Below are 14,079 nucleotides of genomic sequence, written 5' to 3' on the forward strand. Positions count from 1 at the left end.
AAGACAAGTAGAAAATTAAGTAGGACTCCATGTAAAAGATTTAGAATCGATAAAATGGTGAACAAAATCTAACTGGACAGCCAGATTGCCCCGTTAACGATATCTACGATGGCGGAGTCGCGGGCGTACGCTCGTCTAAACTAATATTATATAGAGGAAACATTTATGGTTTTGTATGTATGTTTGTAATGTTTTCACTCAAAACCTACTGGACCAATTACAAAAACTCTTTCACCATTAGAAATCTGCATCTTCGCTGAGTAATATAGGCTACATAACATTATCAAAAAATTGGAATCAGTAATAAAAATTCAATAATATAACCCAAGGTGTAAAAAAAATTGTCAAAACTAATTGCGGAAACTATTGATGATAGAATAAAAACATGTTCTACAATATTATAGAACGTATCAATATCTAAAAAACAGTCCACGATACCATATGTCCAACTAGTGTAGTTATGCCAATATAACTTATTTTTTACATATATAAGTTGACGAAAATCAAACCATATAATTTATACCTCAGTATTATTCCTTATCCCATTAATTGACATCCCATTTAATTAAAGACTGTTTCAATACCATAATGTAAAATACTTCCACTATTAAAATTGGACATTCCATTCAAAAGATATAATGAATTTAAAAATGTCAATCTAAAGAAATTATGCAATAATAAGATAATACCTAAGTGAAATAAAACTTTTGTGTTAACAAAACTTATAAATCTATAGCCCGACTTAGTAGACTATCTAAGCGAGTAAAACCGCGAGGCATTGCTAGTACGTAACAAATGTTACTGGTATTGGTAGTGTCGTAGGGCGGGTCACAACTGCTACACTCTTACTTGTTTTAGATTTATTTACGTAAACAAAAAAGTTCGAGTTTCATTTGTGCATTACGTTGCGAAGCTATAGATTTTATAAATTTAGAGAACAATTCTTGTATATCCATATCATATAATATTTTTATTTCATTATATTTTTGTATCTCGGAATTAGCTCGGCGGCGCGGAGACCGATTAATTTATTGGCGAAAAACTCATGAAGCTGGCTCATCTCTATAAATATTGATTCAAATGTGTGTTTTATGTTCTTCGAGATTCTTGCTTGGATGTCTCATTTAAAACAGTTGTAAATTGTAAATGATAACTTTATCTAACTGTAAATATTGAAATGCACTAACATAACAAAGATATTTCAGTTTTAATTGGAACATAAAGGACGTATCTTGTATACACTCGTATTGACCTGAACATCGCGTAAGGAAGCTAATTCCATTTGTGAGACGTGGAAAAATCATTTTTTGAAATTAAATACATTCTATACTACATGGATTTGTTACGTTCATTCATACCATATTTTGGCATGAAATAGCTGCAATCCAAGTCCGTAAGAAGTCGTTAACTTTCAAAAAAGGTTATCAAATCTTACCTCAAAGATATATATCAAGTACTGAAAGAGAAAATGATCTTTTTTTATGGAAGAGGAGGCCAGCTGATGTTAAGTGACCACTGCCACTTACATTCTCTTGCGACACCAGAGGAATGACAGGAGCATTTCCGTCATTTTAGAAAGGTATACGCGTTGTTTTCGAAGGTACCCATGTAGTATCGTCCTGAAAACACCGCATAAGCAAGCTCATTCCACAGCTTGGTTGTACTCGGAAGGAAGTTCCGATCCGCGCTACACATTCAAATGGGAATGATATCCTAATTCATGGCGTGTCATGCTAAGGTGGAATTCGGCGGCAGGAATTAGGTGAAACAATTCTTCGGAACACTCGCCGTGATAAATTCTATTCGTCTCTACGCAACGCTAAGTGATCTAGCCGTTCACGGAGCACTGGATCGTCGACAATCGAGCATTTAGATTTAGAGTGTATGAATATGCATTGAAGGATCTTAATCTAAATAAGAAGTTTTATGACATCATAACTCTCTAAAATAAGACTTTTGCTCGAGAACACTTTTGGCAGCCATATTTCAAAATGGTGACCTTCATAGTGTTGGTTGGCTATTCCTATATATATTAATGAGTTTGTTGACTCTTTCTCGCGGATGTCAAAGTCATGGTTATTTGAATATATTGACAATTATATTCAAGTATCGATTCCAACCGGTTCACACAAATGACCATCATAGAGTTAATTGTAGTCGCCGGGTTCAAGAAACTCTACCACCGTTAATCCAATCCATCCAGATATCCTTAACCGTTACTTATAACGTTACTAGAGCTATTATTTGCTGCTTTCTTGTTTTACTGCCGTTCCAAATAAATTATGCAAACATTTAATAATTGACCATTCTGTTTTTATTGATATTTTAGGATACGCTATCTGTTATCGTTTTTTTTTTGATCTATTTTGCCAACCTTTCTCTAATATACAAATGATTATCAGTTCACAATCAAAAAAGTTAAATTACTTGAAATAATAAATTGAAATCTCCGGGAGTTAAATCGAGGTCAGATGTATTTGTTCTTGAATGAACCAGATTCACGGTAAAAAAAATTGCCATCGAGTACAATTCGAAGGAATTGAGGATAAAAATCAGTGACTATTGGTGCACTGCACAGATCTTTGCAATGATCCTCCTTTTGCTGATTAAAAATAAGTATTTAAACATAGAAACAATATATACCTAAATTTATTACGATGCTACGGAACCATTCGTTTTTTATCCGAATTTCACTTGACTAGGTCTTAGCCAATTCAAGCACGATAAAAAGACTATTAGTAAATATAAAAAAAAATGTAATATAAATTCGTCAAAAGTCAATTTCAATGAATTAGTCATTATTAGCTATAAATTGTTATTAAGAGCGTTCACAGACGGGTAACTATCATAAAATATTTAATTAAAACTGAGATGCGTTATAAAAACTTATTTAAAAGAACCTCATTCATTTTTGTTATTACGATAATATGAGCTTTATACCTTTGAGGTTATTTATTAATCCGGGTTTAATTCTGCGTGTCCGATATTATTCTGTTACCTGGAGGTCTACTCGCAAAAATCGACAACGATACATTAAGAACGATACTATAATACTCCGAATATATCGCACCTGTATAAAGTGTAGGCTACACTAACAAATGTTCGAATTCCTTATCGTTTATCGTTACCATAGACTAATATTTTGATTTTTTAACGATATTAGAGTGAATGAATTATGTGAAATCCTTGAAACACTAAATATTATCTGTGCTACGTCGCTGTGATGTGTCAAAAGTCAAAACATAGATTAGACTTTTGCATTGGCGTTCAAAATTATAATGAAGGATGAAAAAAGTAAGTATTTTTGCATCTTGATTTTTCGAAGTAAAACTTCTTTAGGCGTGACTTGGGGATAACTCAGAATATTTTTCTGACGTAAGGAACGTTAGTACTTCTGGCAGAAAAAATCCAATTGAAACAATTTTTAACCATTATAATTAAATGGTTTAAAAAATTGTTTCAAATTGCTCAGTAACATTTTCTGAAAATCTACAAGTGTATTTGTTCATTTATTCTACTTTGTAATCAATAATAAATAAAAGTTCTCAGTCTGACGTTTGCGACATTACTTTTTCTTCGTCCATCGGACAAGCAAAAGATCCGAGCCCATAGAGCCATATTCGTTAATATTCAATAACAACGTTATATTGATAACGTCTGATATTAATAATTTAATTATTTTTATTTAATTATTTATTTATAACACAGCTTTTATTAATTTAAGTATATTATATTTAATGGTTTAAATTAAATCTTCTTGTCTTTCAACTTTTTAAGAATATATGTTATATACTGGATGTACTAAAAGAGGTGGGACAATCAAGGGCAAACGAAAATAACATATTTAGTATATGAGCGTTCAGTTAAGCAAAAAAAGTATTTATATGTATCTGTTTATTAAGGTTTACTTCAATCGCGCGTAAAGATTACACGCACACACTTTTTTTAAGGGCAATAAGGGCACAACATCTACACATTTCTTTAAAAACACTTTTATTTAGTCTTTAATTTCTAACAAATTCACCATAAGGAATAGTCAAAGTATTAAAATTTTAAAAAAGAACTGCCCGATTTAAACAAAGGTATAACTTTGCTGTATTTCATGAGGCCAGGGAACACACCCACTTTTATGCATTCGTTAAATTGTATTGCTAATTCAAGTGCTATAAAGTCAAGTATATTTTTTTAAATATTAGACGAATGGTCCTTTGTATTTTTAGGTTCATTGAATTTAAGATTTTTAGTATATCGCTACCTTTATAATAGGATACTGATACAAGTCTTCATATAGAAGCATTTATTTGTATATAGATCTATATTATATAGACGAGATGCTAAGAACTATTCGTTTTATTAAATCCTTGGTCCGGTTTTTCAAGTAGCAGATCATAATCAGCTAGTTATCTCCGTGTGGTAGAGCTTTAATAAAGACGCCACAATATACCTCATTAGGGTCAAGTTGGGTCGTTGACTGTGGGTGTTGAACCCGTGACAGACCGGTCGTACCCGACGGTGGCTACAAAAATGTGGAACAACTGGTGATGTGACAGCCTTGCATAATTTAACTAGTCTTGATAAAATTATCGATAAAACCTTACCTATGCTGCTTGTCTTGTGTTAGGCAATCATAAGATTAGTCAAATTGTATTTATACTTATATAATAATAATTATATATATAACATAACTATAAACATATTTTAATCTTTTTCAAAATATTTACAAGACGTTTGACTCAAATTAATTTAATTAACTGGTTAAAGACTAAATAGAGAAAAAGCTCAGAGAATTGCAATGTTATTGGTTGTGGTTGCGTCGTGTGCCGGGTTGTGTCCTTTCCTCGTGAACAAGCAGTATTGTTGGTGGTCCCCAGTCTACTTGTTATAGTTAGGAAATCGTTGTGCTTCTGTTGTGATATAATCTAGATAATTATTATGTTTACGGAACATCCTCACACGAATAATACACGGCAGTGCTTTATATTGATTGTATCCGATTTATTACATATTTGATTTTGATCGATTTATCATTTTTGTATATTTTTCGTATCAATTAAAATATATTTAATATTTAAAGTGCTTTAATCATTGAATAAGAGACGTACATTGTATGCGGCTACATACAATCTGATTTATTATTTACTGCTGTAATTATAAAATTATATTTGATTTAAAAGAGTGATTAGTGAGTTTATTGAACGTTCTTCTGACGGTCTCTTTATTTTTCAAAATTATAGTAGATTCATTAAATTGTTAGGACATTGTAACTAAATCCTATTATATCCTAAAAAGACCATTTTTGTTCATTTCCGTATGGCCAATGCCTTATAATCTGCATATTCTTAAGTGATATAGTTTGTGATTGAATACTGTTGTCCAGAATCGATATTGTTAACATTGTCAATATTTTAATATGCCAGATTGATTGATTTGACTTGAAGTTGTTAATGAATCAATACTATTTTGTATCTGAGTGACGCTCGATACAATAACTATTTACATCTTAAAGTTATTAATAGACATATCTCTTAGTTTGTCATGAGTTATATGATTTTAATGTAAATACGTCTTTTTGCGTCAACAATGGAAGGCAATACAGATCAGTGATTATATTGTACTTATAATATGGGAAAACAGTATCCCATTGTATCCCATATATCATACACATTTGATACCCAGTGAATAAAAAGAAACGAAGAAATTGTTCGCTGAGTGAAGATTGTGAATTATGTTTGCCTTGGTGTAAGGGAAAGTACCCCCATTTTGAGATATTTAAGCTGCATCACGCAACTATCGCTTAGAATATCTTTTGATTTGGAATATCTTTCGATTGCGTATAAAAATATAAGTCTAATATGGAGTTATGTGGAGATTACATAGTTATAGTAAAAAAAAATCGATCTATATTCGTCTATTAGAAAATGCTTCGCAAAAGTAATCTAATTATACCAATTTGACTACTACTGTCACTAGACATATGGCTCAGGTGATATTTTGAGCTTTTTGAAAATCCCATGGAAAACAATGAAATCTTGAGCGATTGCTATATTCGCAGTCAAAATTATGCCAAATCTACGTTGGCTTCACTGGATGTCATCAAAAGAGCGGGAAATTAGTTTAGGCCGGCCCATATTCTAGCGCTCTAGAAGCGCAGGTCCGGCCATTATATTGTTCTCTTCTCTCCAGTATCAGCTCGAGTCATTTGATCGCGTGCAATACAGACCTGCTCGAGTAGTCTGAAATCTAGTATTGTGTAATCGGCATCATCACTTGTCTTGACGGAGAGATGTCGCTTCATTGTGTGTCTTCTACCGCATTTATCACTGAGAGTGTTCCAAAGAGTTTGGCCTGACTCCTGCCACACAGTTCCACCTTCGCACAACATTCTACAAACTTGGATATCATCCTACACACTCAAACACTCCACACAACCAAACAACGCGCTGTTTCCAGGATGATACGATTTGAGTACCCTAAAAAAAGAACGTACCCGAGAGGCTGGAGACGCCCCTGTAGTATTTTAGGCTTGTGTGATCACTTCCTAGGATGGGCCCTCTATGAACACACATTAACCTCTGCCATCTAATACTATTCCAGATGAAGATGGAATAGAATAGCATTTAGTAATTTCTTTCGTGACCCAAAGAATAGAAGTTATTGCGATCACGCTAACAAAGTCTTAGCCAGAACATATTAAGTCTTATAAGTACAAATAAATATTTTATGATCATAACAGATGTTCACAAACAATAACGTGTTTAATAACTCATTTGGTTTATTGTATACTCAAATAAATCTATTGACCAAATTTATTAATAAAACATTATGACCTTCCCCGCAGTTATGAGATATTGAGATGATTACAATTAGAATGCTTAGTTACATCACATTCAGCTATCATAGGTCTAGTCGTTATGAATATTTAATCGATATCAAATGCTAAATATTAGTCTTTATATCTTAGTCCTTCTGGTAAATACTGTTTGTAATTTAAAAAATAACGGTAAAGTAGTTACGTTGTGAGACTGTAACTATCTTACTAACAAAGTCAGATTCGCAATAATTATGAAATTAATTAAGGTTTGTCACTTTTGGTTTTCTTTTAAAATCAACACAGCGAAGAAGGGGCCTATCTCAGTTCTGGAATTAGTTTATTCACATAGTTTGTAGTTATAAAATGGCCCAATATTGTAGCAGTTGTATGTAGGTGACGGTTGTCGAATCAATAACTATTATCATTTTATGAGAGTTTATATTAATTTGTTACATTTTCAAATTTAAATGCTAAAGTATACCTCTGATTTAAATTGTTTCCTTTTTAAATAAAAACACGGGTTGCACTCTGGGAGTGTCGGCAGAAGTGAAAACTTGAACATTAAAACAAATTTTTCAATATTTTAGAATGGTTGGGGAATAATTTTGCACGAATTGCTTTATTTATCAGTATTAAAGTACAATTATTTATGTGGTTAAGTATAATATTAATTTTATATTATATAAAAAATTTAACACTTCAGAACTATTACAATTATTTTACATTTAAGAGTTTAACTCTCAGAAAAATCAACTGTAATCCATTAACAGACTGTTAAAATATTTCCCAGCTGGGATTCGACCACGCGGTGTTTGGGCTTCGGAATCACAATGATTCAACCACTGGACCAATGACCGTATGATTATTAAGTTTAAATAGCTGAACTTAAATTAGTTAGAAGTATAAATCTGTCATAGATAATTTGAACGACTGTCTTACAAATTTTCGAACAGACCACGTGTCCTGACGCGACTTTAACATATTATACCCATCCCAAAAAAGTGCTCAACACCGCTAAAGTTTACACTTCAATTAGAGAAATGTTAAGGCGAGGTGCCTTAAGTACTCAAATTGATGATCAAAATAATGTCCATCTTGAAACTAAACATAAAAAATGGATGCAAATAATTTTTAACTAGGGTTTCAATTTTGAAAGTGCCCGTTAGCAACAAATCTATATATTAAATTGAAAAAATAATGATTCTTTCGAGCTTATCAGATATCATTATGTCAATAATTATTTCACCCCATAATTTATATTAGTACCTACCCCCTGAAACAATATCGATACTTAGTATTTTTTTCTGTTATTTTAATTATTAGCTAATCACCTCTCTACTCTTTGTTTGTTTTTTATACTACTTAGAGCTGGTCTACTTCAGATTCTTGAATATAATGACATATGAAAGTGCATTTACTTTTAAGAATTTGTTATTTTAAAATGGAATCCCTCACTTCTGGGATTAATTAAATTAAATTTGTTACCAAAATCTATGAACGATCCGGCTGCCGGGGTCCGAGCGCTCCTCCAGTGCGTCGAACTGACTCGAACGTTTGGTGGTTACAAATTACAAATTTAATTTACTTAAAAACAATCTCTGAAGTTTTTCATAATAGGTTAGTTGCAAATATTGTGGGTCCTGTGAAAGGAAACACAACCAACAATATTAGTCGAGATTCTTAAGTCGCTTGACGTTTGTTTTTAGTTTTCCATATTCCACAAAGGACTGTTTCTCTGTTTGTGTACAAAAATTATATATCGTATTATAATCCCAGTGTCCGTATGTGTAGATATTATATTGAATTATCAGAGAAACAATATCTAGGCGTATTTAGTCTAAGTTTGGCAGAATTCAAGTATTGTGGTTAGTTGTTGTAGTTATATAGTTCAATTTTATCTATACACATAAATAAAATTGGAGTGTCTGTTTATAATAAAGAAATAATCGTTTTTTACTACATGTATATGAATATATATACGGTACATACAACAATATAACATTTATTAAAAATTTGTCTGTCTTTCTGTCTGTTTGTTCCGCCTAATCTCTGAATTGGCTGGACCGATTTTTACGGGACTTTTATTGGCAGGTAGCTGAAGTAATATGGAGTAACTTAGGCTACGTTATTTTATATATTATACTAGTTGACCTGACAGACGTTTTTCTGTATATAATAAATAAAATAATGTTTTATATGAATTTGTCAATAATATATCACAACATCAAGAATTATTTCGTTAAAATATACTCCCTATTGTTGTATTGAAATTGTTTTACAGCAGAACTGTCAAATCGTGCGTCAATAAATTCTCTCATAGAAAATATGTTACATAACACATATCGGACGACGGGGGACACATCAAAGGAAAAACAAAATTGCTGTTTTTATTTAATTCCGAACACTTTCATATTTATTCACCTTTTAAACCTTCCCTGGACTTCCATAAATAATTCAAGACCAAAATTAGCCAAATCGGTCCAGCCGTTCTTGAGTTTTAGCGAGACTAACGAACAGCAATTCATTTTTATATATATAGATATATAAAAATTCTTTTATTTTAGAAAAATAAAGTACAGTTGATTGGTTAAAATAGAACCGTGTGAATCCATCCTTACGAGCACAGTTTGAATTTCTTAATAATTGCCATTTAATTGCAGGCAATCCTTTTGGATGCTGAGGACGAAACTGGAAAAGCGGCTGATTCTTGCCGTTGCTGTTGCCACTGTCCTTGCCGTGGCCTTCCTGGCTGCCTTCATCACCACCGCGCTGCTAAAGAGAGCCACCAATGTTAACGGTACGAACTTTTACGATGAGGATTTAACTTATTTTATGTCAAAGCAGGATAAACGAGCTTACGTGTGATGGTGATGGAACTTCGCTACCCATTCTCTAATGGCATACCTAGGAATAGAATTAATTTTATTTACCTTAGGGAGTGATAATAACATAACATTTGCAACAACACTTCATGAAGCTACATCAGTTCGTAAAGGAGATATGAGGGATAAGAAGTGTTGACAGATTAGTTTAAATATTAATTTGAATTTGACGTTTGTTATGTATTCTGAGAATTTTACTGATTATTTATAATGTAATCTGAAATTACTAGGATAATGAGGTTTAACATCTTATTGATGAGGGCAATTGCGATATCGCTCGGAATTTTGTGCTATCATAAAGCTTTTCACTTTTTCTAATAAAAATATAATAAATGGCCCATAAGAGAACTGAGGGCTCAATCGAGCTATTCTCTTTCTATTATTGGCGGCGTGTTATATAAGTATTGTGTGACAATTTATTCGTTTCGGCCACATGATATAACGTGGTTTTTGTATGCTTCCTTAGTTCTTTTGTAAAGCGCTTACGATTCAATATAGTAAATTTACTAAGGCAATAATTTTGCATCACTTCATGTTAGTAGCCTTCTTCTACCATAATGGTATAGAGGTGGGATCCTTAAATGCTCGCGACGTGACCATTGCTACTTCAGACTTACTATCCGTTAAATACATCTGCGTCTTGGATTTTCCATCTGAACCATGTATTCCCTTTTCGGTCTCGCAATGTCCAAGTTTTCTCTCGGCTACACTATGCTATCTGCATATTGCATGATATATTATGCGTAGTGCGTATATTGCTGCTAACTTTAGTAAAAACATATCTTATTCTTATCTCATAGTCGTCTTTTAGCATAATGTTTTGCCGCCGAATTTCACCTTCGCACGACATGCCACAAGTTACGATATCATCCCCACCATCTGGATGTGTGGCGGTCCTCCACAGTGCGGTTTCCAAGGAGCTTTCTTCCTCGTACCACGAAGCTGTGGAATGAGCTTCCTTGTGCGGTGTTTCCGGGACGATACGACATGGGTACCTTCAAGAAAAGCGCGTACACCTTCCTTAAAGGCCGGTAACGCTCTTGTGATTCCTCTGGTGTTGCAGGAAAGTGTGGGCGGCGGTGATCACTTAACACCAGGTGACCCGTACGCTCGTTGTCCTCCTATTCCATAAAAAAAAAATCCAATTGGAGTATTTGTTTTATAACGTACTATTTCTCAGGATTTGGAAATGATTTTGTCATTCAGGTAATAGTGTTATTTTGACACTGTATCATAATGAGCTGGGTATTGTTGAAGATCTTGATGAAATAATCCAAAGCAGTTCAAGATATTATGTTCAGTTTTATTTGTTTTTGTTCATAAGAAGGCATTCTGGGTACCCAGAGCACGTTACCTATTTTTCATCCCTAAATGTTCGTGTGATATGCTATATACATTACCAGTTTAAATAATTGTTTTTCGGCTACGTGCTGTGACACGACGATCTGCTGAAACATTTCTAACCATTTGTACCGTTTAATACCATTGTTGGGCGATTCGAATGAGCGTCATCTTTGGTAGATGTTCTTCCACGAGCGAATTTGGCGCACCGAAGTGCAACTGTTTAATATCGCTGGTCAGTTGCACCTAACGTATCCTGTGGATCTTTAATCAACTTGTTCTGTATCGAAATTTATCACGCACAGATAGTTGATAACCGCACGCAATACAATGTTATTCTTCATTTGTCTATGTTGTTTAATTGTTATGGTTTTTTTTTGTCTCATCAATGCCCTAAATATGTTGAGAAAGGTTGTTGGGTTGCGAAAAAAAAACCATTTTGTTGACGTACATATTGTATTTACATTACTTTCATTCCGTCAGTTGTATCTTAAAAACCGAATCAGAAATCAGAAACCTGTGTATCTATTGCCGCTGTACCAACAAATATTTTTTTTTTAACAAAAACACAACCAACTTCAAAAACACTATTCCAAAACAATACATATAATATTATGCACTAAAAAGTATAAAAATAATTGCGTATTTTATACAATCTAATTCTAGTTACGATTATTGTAATTTTTATGGTTTTCTCATGGATGCTAGTCAGATCTTAACACGGGAAGCACCAGCTTTCAAATAAAAAAAGAATTATCAAAATCGGTTCACCCAGTCAAAAGTTTTGAGGTAACAAACTTAAAAAAAAAAAACAAAGTACCGATGAATTGGGAACCTCCCCTTTTTTTAATTCGGTTTAATAATACAGTTCGCTTATTAATGTATTATAAAGTACATATCACATAATATAGTCTCTAGTTCTCGTGTTATCCCAAAGGTACAGAATACTTCCTGTGTGACTCCAATTTGATCTGTTTTTTTACTTTTTATTCGCAACCTGAAATTTGTACATAGGTGTTAAAATTTTGAGTTATGATACTTATTTTGTGTGTTATCATTAGCAAAATTCTGTTGTTTCAAGTGTATCAAATAATATATCACTAGCAAAATTCTGTTGATTCAAAGAGTGTGAAATATTTTAGTTCAGATTCGCAGTTTGCTAATTAACGTATCTTTAGTTTACCATCCCTGCTTTCAGCTTTATTAAATTATTTTAAGAGTAACTGCACTTTTCAATGGGCTGAACCTTTATACTTTTACTTTTAATACGTATGTATTTTTAATACAATAGTTACTGCTATGTCTACAATATGTAAAATATTTTAAGTGATTATTACTGTTATGTAAGCCTACAGGATAAAGGCATTTAATAAATAGCGCGAATGTGATAAAAACTCTTTGGAACCAAAATAAATACTAACTGGTAAAGCTGGCATATTGATTAGAACAAGAAAAATTTGAATTTCTTTTGTTTGAACATGGATGAGATGTGGCTTCATAATTATAAAACAGAAACTTAAATACAGTCTTTGACCTGGAAGAGACAGTTTAGCTGAAAAGATTATCTATATATGCTATCTTTTCTGGGATACTAAAGAGGTGGTCATGATTGAAATGAATTTTAAGTTTAGAAAAAAAAGATATTTCAAAAATGGCGAGTATACCAAGAAATACAATTAGTTTAACCAAAAGTAGCCGGCAATTTATACGTATTTATTGAATACCTCTATGTACTCTAAACAGTTTATTACGATTTCCGCGATGGCATTAGTTGCAGTTTAAAAATGTGAAACCCTCAACTCTAAATACACCCAAGTAGTTATAACTCACTGTTTCCTCAATGCAGATATAAAGTGCTTAAGAAGAGACCAAACACATGATCGGATTTGGTACCACGGTCGGTTTTGCTCCTTGCACCAATTGGTCCTGCCTCGTCTCGGTACAGTCTTGAGGGTATTAATAATTATTTTGTGTAATGAACAATGCGACATACTATCGAATATGGTTTGCTACCGGATGGTTCGGCCGTACCAAATCCGAACATGTGTTTCGGCTATAAAGTTTTCAATTAAATTACAATATTAATCTTTTGTTTAATTTTGACCGCCTTAAAAAATTCTAAGGTGCACTGTATATATCTGAACCGACCAGTATCACTTTCCGTGAAGACATTAAATAGGTAAACAAAAATATAAATTAATAACACATACAGAATTTCATACACCTATTCTGACCACACAATTGTACGAATAGATTTATTACTTAGCGAATAGGACTTTTTCGTAAGTTATAAACGATTAACGTTACAACGATTCGAATCTTACTATTTTATTAACTAACCTTCGCCACAAAGTGTCGTAAAGAACATCGGTTGTTATAACATTGTAAAATAATAAAGAAATGAAAAAAGAGCTGCAAACTCAAACAAATTCCTTGCGATTAGTTTCAATTTCGTTTGAATCGTGCCAAATTATAACCAAATTGATTGGCTTATCGATACAAAAACGTGTTCATAATATATTAAGTTTTTTTTTTAATGTTAACCACAACGCAAGGACATATTGTGATTATAAATGCAAGTCTTTGTTATGAAACGCTGTTAGAATACGAAAAAAGAGAAATTGGCCCACTGACAATATTATTAAAGGAATTAGTCAAGCGAGACTCGGCTTTCTAGTTGAGGGTTCCGAATTTAGTAACTAGTTGTTAGTATCGTGACGTTAATCGTTAAAGTAAAAATTTGTAAAGTCATAAATGTGTTACCTAAATATGTTTTTCTATAAAAATACAATAAATGAATAAGAATTAATTTCAGGCAAATTTATGCACCCTCAACGAAAAAGCACAAAAACAAACGAAATATATATAGCCAATGTTCTACTACTTCTTCTGTAAAGCTCTAGTATGTTCTCTGCCTTTTTACCAGTGGGAGGATAGGATGGTAGCTAGAAAGGCACCATAGCTTTGGGGGCCCGATGTCTTATAATTAAAACAATGTCTAAATATAGATATTAATAAACTTGTATACTATGTGATTGTGAGAGA

General features: G+C 32.7%; 1 protein-coding gene across 1 annotated transcript in view; it reads left to right on the forward strand.

Annotated features, from left to right (window-relative positions):
- LOC126978805 (neprilysin-2) overlaps positions 1 to 14,079 on the forward strand; it is an 86,368-nt gene that overhangs the window by 30,935 nt on the left and 41,354 nt on the right. Inside the window, exon 3 of the mRNA XM_050827886.1 lies at positions 9,472 to 9,608. Within this exon, the coding sequence (XP_050683843.1) occupies positions 9,472 to 9,608 (137 nt within the window). The remainder of the gene's footprint in view (positions 1 to 9,471; positions 9,609 to 14,079) is intronic.

This window comes from Leptidea sinapis, chromosome Z (genome assembly GCF_905404315.1).
Source record: "Leptidea sinapis chromosome Z, ilLepSina1.1, whole genome shotgun sequence".
NCBI lineage: Eukaryota > Metazoa > Arthropoda > Insecta > Lepidoptera > Pieridae > Leptidea > Leptidea sinapis.